Source organism: Penaeus vannamei, chromosome 6 (assembly GCF_042767895.1).
Source record: "Penaeus vannamei isolate JL-2024 chromosome 6, ASM4276789v1, whole genome shotgun sequence".
Taxonomy (NCBI): domain Eukaryota; kingdom Metazoa; phylum Arthropoda; class Malacostraca; order Decapoda; family Penaeidae; genus Penaeus; species Penaeus vannamei.
Window position 1 is genome coordinate 47,622,617 of NC_091554.1, and position 7,500 is coordinate 47,630,116.

General features: G+C 39.4%; 1 protein-coding gene across 1 annotated transcript in view; it reads left to right on the forward strand.

Annotated features, from left to right (window-relative positions):
- LOC113809202 (clotting factor G beta subunit) overlaps positions 1–7,500 on the forward strand; it is an 18,483-nt gene that overhangs the window by 10,913 nt on the left and 70 nt on the right. Inside the window, exons 4-9 of the mRNA XM_070123180.1 lie at positions 1,094–1,330; positions 1,844–2,004; positions 3,184–3,347; positions 4,811–4,909; positions 6,285–6,457; positions 6,848–7,500. The exon at positions 6,848–7,500 is cut by the window's right edge and continues 70 nt beyond it. Of these exons, the coding sequence (XP_069979281.1) occupies positions 1,094–1,330; positions 1,844–2,004; positions 3,184–3,347; positions 4,811–4,909; positions 6,285–6,457; positions 6,848–7,036 (1,023 nt within the window). The 3' untranslated portion in view covers positions 7,037–7,500. The remainder of the gene's footprint in view (positions 1–1,093; positions 1,331–1,843; positions 2,005–3,183; positions 3,348–4,810; positions 4,910–6,284; positions 6,458–6,847) is intronic.

The following is a 7,500-nucleotide window of genomic DNA, read 5'->3' on the forward strand; positions in this document are numbered from 1 at the left end:
GAGAGGTATTTCATTTTTTCTTTTTTCTTTCTTTCTTTCTTTTTTTTTTCTTTTACAAATTATACATGGAAGTTTTTTTTCTTCAATTTTTTAACCCTATGAAGGATCAAGTTTTTTTTCTGGTCTGTGTATCGCAAAAACTTGTAGTGATATTTTTCTTGTACTCTTGTTATCCTTTCTTAGAATTTGTATGAATTAAGACCAGGTTTAATTATTCTGTTTTTTCTTCCTTTCTTTCTTTTCTGGTTTTCTTTTTTTTTCTCTTTTTTCGTGTTTTCTCTTCTTTTTCATTTCTTTTTCAAGGATGATTTTCGTCGAAACAAAGTGTTGAAAGAATGTGAAAGACCTGGAAATTTTTTAACACGTTTTGAGGGATTTTCATCAGATAATTTTGCAGATTTCAATAAGCAAGAGTTCAGTTTTTTTTTCTCTCTCGTCAGCTTATTAGGAAATGTGAAAGAAAATTATACATGTTTTTATCACGTTTCTGTTGGCGTTCAGAGAGAGAATCGAAGGCTTAAAAGGAATTCGGGATTATGCTGCCAATCTCTTTCATAATCTCATTTCCTAAAGGATATTAAGGGTCTTGATTTATAGAATCAGCCCGAAAGATTATTATATATCTCAATACGTGATAGATCTGGCAAAGAAATGGAATCGCGGTGTGTGTGTGTGTGTGTGTGTGTGTGTGTGTGTGTGTGTGTGTGTGTGTGTGTGTGTGTGTGTGTGTGTGTGTGTGCGTGCGTGCGTGCGTGCGTGTATGCGTATCTGTATGTGTGTGTGTACACAGACATATGATAAGAGAGAGAGAGGGAGGGAGAGAGAGAGAGAGAGAGAGGGAGTGAAAGAGAGAGAGAGAGAGAGAGAGGGAGGGAGGGAGGGAGAGAGGGAGAGAGGAAGCATATCTGGAAACAAAACCGATTATTCAAGACCTCCCCCCTCCCCCATCTCACTCCCTCCCCCCTCTGTGTTGAGTTGGCGCAGGGGGAGATTTGGGCAAAATAAAACAGACAGTATGTCACAGCAAAAGAACATCCACTGTCACAAAACGGAATTAAAACTAAATCGATCTCTATCAATCTCTCCCGACCAGACCATCGAAGACATGATGCACGTCGTGGAAATGGAGGACCCGAAGGACCCTCTCATGAGCGGGTTGCAGGATGTCATGAAGGACGTGAAGGAGACCCGACAGCAACAGGAACAGCCACAGGTCACGACGAGGCTGTCTGGCAGTGAGGGGGCCATGGCTGACGCCTTCGAGGAGAGGGTGAGGGTCCTCCTGGCTGCCAGCGGCGTCGAGACCGTGCTTCCCTTCGACTGCGGGAGGGTAAGCTCTTGTGCTCGAAGGTCGAAGGTCGAAGGTCTGAGGTTTTGAGATTTGTGGATTTCCGTTCGGTTATTGGTTGTTGTTGGTGCTTCCCTTTTAATGATTTTATTTTCAGCATTTTTGTATTTATTTTTCATTTTTTGTGTTGTTTTTATTTAGTTTTCGTTTTTGTGTTGTTTTTACTTGTTTTTCATTTTTGGGTTGTTTTATTTAGTTTTTAGGTTTAATTTTATTTTTAGTATTAGAATAAAGGAGAGGTAATTATCTAATTATATTCCCAAGCTCGATTATATTCATTCATTTATCATCCGTTGCTCCTTCCCTTTTTTTTATTAGAATAAGGAAGAGGCAAAATCATATACCTCGAAGTGTCCCATGTACGAGATTTCTTGACTTTAATTAATTTATCATGATTTGTTCCTTCCTCTTCAATGTTAGACTAAAAAAAAAGTTATACCAGGCATACCGGAGCAGCATAACTAACTAACTAACTAACTCCCCGCCCCTTTCCAGAATCCCCAGAACCCAGACGAGCCGTTGGAAGGCCCGCCCATGCCGTGGATCGCCGCCCTCGGATCGAGTGAAGACGGGCGGTTCCACTACCGGTGCACTGGGGCCGTTATAAGCCGCTTCCATATCCTCACGGACGCCGACTGTGTGGCCTCGCCCAACATGTAAGGGGGATACGTCACTTGTGTAATATAGGCCTATTGAAAGGTGAAGATACGTCACTTGTGTGATATAGGCCTATTGAAAGGTGAAGATACGTCACTTGTGTGATATAGGCCTGTCTAAAGGTGGAAAATGGTAGGGGGATACGTCACTTGTGGAATATAGGCCTATTGAAAGGTGAAGATAGGCTTGTTGAAAATTGGAAAATGGTAGGGGGATATACCATTGCTTAATATAGGCTTGTTGGAAGGTGGAAAATGGTAGGGGGATACGTCACTTGTGTAATATAGGCCTATTGAAAGGTGAAGATACGTCACTTGTGTGATATAGGCCTGTCTAAAGGTGGAAAATGGTAGGGGGATACGTCACTTGTGTGATATAGGCCTATTGAAAGGTGAAGATACGTCACTTGTGTGATATAGGCCTGTCTAAAGGTGGAAAATGGTAGGGGGATACGTCACTTGTGTAATATAGGCCTATTGAAAGGTGAAGATACGTCACTTGTGTAATATAGGCCTGTCGAGAGGTGGAAAATGGTAGGGAGATACACCATTGCGTAATATAGGCCTGTCGGAAGGTGGAAAATGGTAGGGAGATACACCGCTTGCGCAATATAGGCCTGTCTACAGGTGAAAAATGTTATTCTTTAACCCTTCCAAAATATGAATCCAAAACACGGCTAATAACAAAGCAAACCTCAATTACATACAACCTTTAATAGCTAGAAAACCCCATCTCTCTGCTTTCTGGAAAAAGTTAAGGCAAATAACAAAAGCAAAATTCCAATGCGTTTTCCCCTCAGAAGCCAGAAATCCCTCAACCACCCCTCTGTTTACTGGAAAATAAGAAGGCATAAAAATAAGAATTAACGCAAAATTCCCCTCGGAGGTCAGAACTCCCTCCCCACCCCTCTGCTTATAGGAAAATGTCGAGACAAATAACAAATAATTCAACACAAGCACAAACGCAATCACGTGAACACAAAAAATGAAAATGAAACTAGCCACAATGAGAATTGAGAATAAGCGTGACGTTTCGAACTCTTCTCCAGTTCCTCATCAGACAAAAAAAACGAAATTCAAATACGTTTCCCCCCTCAGAGGCCAGTTATCCCACACATTTCCCTTATTGGAAAACGTGGAAGGAAATAACGAAGCTTAACTCATCCATTTCCTTTCCAGAAACCTCGTGCAGTTCAACGTGAGTCGCCGTGTACCGGACCCCAACGCCATCCAGAACTACGTGGTCGGGCGTAGGATTCATCCCATGGTGAAAGGAAAGGAGGACCTGCTCAGCGGTTATAACGTGGGGCTCCTCGAACTGGCCTTTCCTGTGGAGTTTAACGGTAGGGAATGCTTGGTTGATCCTGCGTGGAAAGTTATGAGCCCCTTTTTGTATGTGAGTTCGTCTTTGCATGTGATTTGACCAGGTACTGTTCCCTATCTGTGGGAAAAGATGAGGTAGATTATATATGAGGAGGAACTCATTGAGGGGGTGAACATTTGCCTCCTCCCCCCCCCCTCCCCCCGGTTTTAAAAGTTCCAGTCTGATTAGCATCTGGAGGTAGATAAGTAGCTTACATATTTTGGGGTAGACGAAGAGTAGATTTATGAATGTTATGAGTAGATATTTTGGGTAGATTATGAACATATTTCAGGATAGGTAATATGTGTTTTCGTTTGTTTGTTTGTTTGTTTTATATAAAACTAGAAATTTACTAGATTTTAGGGGTTTATTAGGACTGGTGAAGGTAATAAATTCAGGAAGATTTATGAGGTATAATAATTGAGTAGAGAAATGAGAGAAGATGAAGTTAATGGACAAGTCTTTTTTAAGTTTATTATTATTTTTATACAATTATTATTGTAGCCGCTATTATTGTGTTGTTATTGTTGTTATTATTATTATTGTTGTTGCTGTTATTATTATTATTGTTGTTATTGTTATTATTAGTTTTTGTTAATCAATATTATTATCATTATCATCATTGCCTGGTTACTGTTCTTTTTGCTTAGTTGTCTTTCAAAAAATATAATTGATATTAGGAGACTCGTATCAACTTATATAAGTTTATCCTAAAAAGACACAAACTGAATTGATATGAACATCTGGCTGGAATTAAAGTTTTAATTATCTGTTCTATATCTATGTGTCTGTCTATCTATTTGTTTATTAATTAATGTCTTTATTTTATAGAACATACCCAACCGGTTTGCCTTAAGCTGTCTACTTATCTATCTATCTATATATCTATTTGTTCTGTAGAGTACGACCTCTTTCATTCCGTAAGGTTATAAAGATCACCAAAAATTATCAAAATTCTTCTATCTATCTATTCATCAGTCGATCTCCTGATCTATCTGCCTATGTATGCATCTATCTATTTTTGTATTTATTAATTAATTTATTTCACAGAATACATCCAACCGGTTTGACTATCTGTCTATCTATTTACCTATCTATTTCTTTCTACCTAACTCATCTCCTGATCTATCCTATCTACCTATCTATTTATCTATTTGTGTATTTATTCATTTATTTCACAGAATACATCCAACCGGTTTGACTATCTGTCTATCTATTTACCTATCTATTTCTTTCTACCTAACTTATCTCCTGATCTATCCTATCTACCTATCTATTTATCTATTTGTGTATTTATTCATTTATTTCACAGAATACATCCAACCGGTTTGACTTTCTGTCTATCTAATTACCTATCTATTTCTTTCTACCTAACTTATCTCCTGATCTATCCTATCTACCTATCTATTTATCTATTTGTGTATTTATTCATTTATTTCACAGAATACATCCAACCGGTTTGCCTGCCCGGTATATTCGACAAACCGGAGCGCGAGAGACAAGAACCCAGCACCATAGTCGGCTTTAATGATATAAGTGACAGTGAGTATAAAGTTTCGGTTTCTGTGGGTTTATAGTTTTAGTGATAGTGCGTGTAAAGTTTCAGTTTTAGTTGATAATGGGGAATGAGCTGCTTGTGCATGAGTATGTTACAGGGGCGCACATTAGAGTCCTTGTGGTAGGGACCCCCCCTCTTTTTTTCAGTCGCCCCCCCCCCTTTTTTTTAAATACAGTTGGAGAAGAGTCTGTCCATGGCAATTCGCCGATGTTGTTTTGATTAACAACAAATCTACAATTTGAATACGAAAATTTGAAATGTTTCGGTATCTAAGAGGGAAAGCCTATGAATCTAAGTGAAAAAAAAATGGAGTTTAAAAAGTCGCTTGTGATGCGCCATGTTGCTACGCGTTAGAGCAATCCCTTCCCTTTATTAAGATTTAAAGGTTCGACGCCGCGTGGAGTTCAAGTTCAAATGAAAAAGTTTGTACTGCTGAGTACGAGCTCTTTCGTTCCCTAATGGTTTTGAACATCACGAAAATGTTATGCAATTAGTTGGTCCAAAACATGGCTGTCTCTTCGTAGTCGGTTATAAAATACTCCCCGCCCCCCCCCTTCCCCAAAGAGAATTTGAACGTGCGCCCCTGGCCTGTTAAAATATTGTATGATGTGGGTTTGCTTTATTATTTCTCTCCGTCAATGTATCACACATTACGTCTTTTGTTTCCGGGGAATAAATGAAAATCCATACTATGGATTACAAAATTATTTGGGTTGTCATTTAGTTTTTTTCCTGTAGTGTTGCCATGTTAAGGGTTTTGCATTATTTGACTGTTATTTAGTATATTATCATTTATTGTCAGTTTATTATCACTGATATTCTTGTTACAGGTTTTATCGCAAGTCTTCATATGACTCTAGATGAAGACTACTATTGCCTTGATTTTTATTATCATCGTCATAATCCTGTTTATTAGTTAACAATGCTTTTAAGAAAGTGTTTCCTTTTCACTATATCCATTTTTTCTATCTCTCTCCCTTCCTTAAGATTTCTCTTTCTTTCTCTCTCTCTCTCTCTCTCTCTCTCTCTCTCTCTCTCTCTCTCTCTCTCTCTCTCTCTCTCTCTCTCTCTCTCTCTCTCTCTCTCTCTCTCTCTCTCTCTCTCTCTCTCTCTCTCTCTCTACCTCCCACCATTCCCCTCTCTTTCCCTCCCTCCTTACCTTACCCTCTCCCCCATCCCCCTCCCTTTCCATCTTTCCCTACCTCCCTCCATTCTTCCCTACTTCTTCACCTTCCCTCCATTCCCCTTTACCCACTCTCCGTCAACGTAAACCCCACGCAACTCACCATGTCTCTTCGTCAAGCACATTCATTGCTTTGTTTCATTATTACATACTAACCTCGTCTCTTTCCCTCACAGCTTCTCTGGGACGAATAGCGACCTTCAACGTTCAGAGAAATTCCTCTACTTTCGGGCCCGCTGGCTGTCAGAGCCTGATCAAAGCTTACAACGCGAGATTCCCTAACCAGATATCCAATTTGTTTTCGGTTATTACAGAGAATCATGTCTGCGTGAACAAGTTGTATGAAGAGGTTTGTATTTTTATTTATATATATTTTTTTTTTCTTTCTTTCTTTCTTTCTTTTTTCTTTTTTTTTCTTTTCTTTTTTTTTATCTATTTATTAGGTTTTTTTTGGAGGGGGAGGGTGTGCGAATGTAAATTACAGTTCGTGTGTGTGTGTGTGTGTGTGTGTGTGTGTGTGTGTGTGTGTGTGTGTGTGTGTGTGTGTGTGTGTGTGTGTGTGTGTGTGTGTGTGTGTGTGTGTGTGTTCGTGTGTGTCCATACACCGATTATATCCATTTCTGAATCTGAACATCTTACCGTATTCTTACAACCAACAAGTCTCTCAAGTGTCGCCAAACATCACCACCACTAAAAGAGACGACCCACCATCTTCAAAAACCAAATCGTACTTTTACAGGTCGGGAAATCGGTGGTGCTGCGAGAGAGTGCAACCACAGGGAGAGTGCAGTTGGTGGGAGTTGCGGGCGTAGCCAATGCTCGCCTCCCCATCCCTATTGCCTACACTCAAGTCCAGCCTCATCGCTTTTGGATCGAACTTGTCTTAAAGAAGTTTAGGGATAACACATCAAGACGTACAGTAGGGTGAAGATTCCCTCGATGTCACGAGGTATCTTCATGAATGGATCTCAAGAGATTAAACCATTACTATATTTTTTCATCACTGTGGCCATAGGCACTAAGTGGAGATGTCATGAAGAGAACACAGCGACCAGAGACTAACCACTTTTAACAGCCACTACATACATCACTAGGTTTTTCTTTAGCATAGATCAGGTGTTCTCTGTTCTACCTCAGTTCTCTAAGAGAGTAACGAAATCACCGTCCAAAGTCATATCCTTAAATCATATCAATAAATGGACAATACTGTGAATGAAGCTGGCATTAACCCTTATTGTAGTACTGTCCAATTTTGTTTTACTCACTCAAAAAGCTGACATGATTACAGTAACAATGTCATTGCATTATGTACAGAAGGCGGCATTATTACGTCATAGTATTTCATGAAAACATGTACGGTATCTCATTTTGTATTTTAAATTAAAATATATT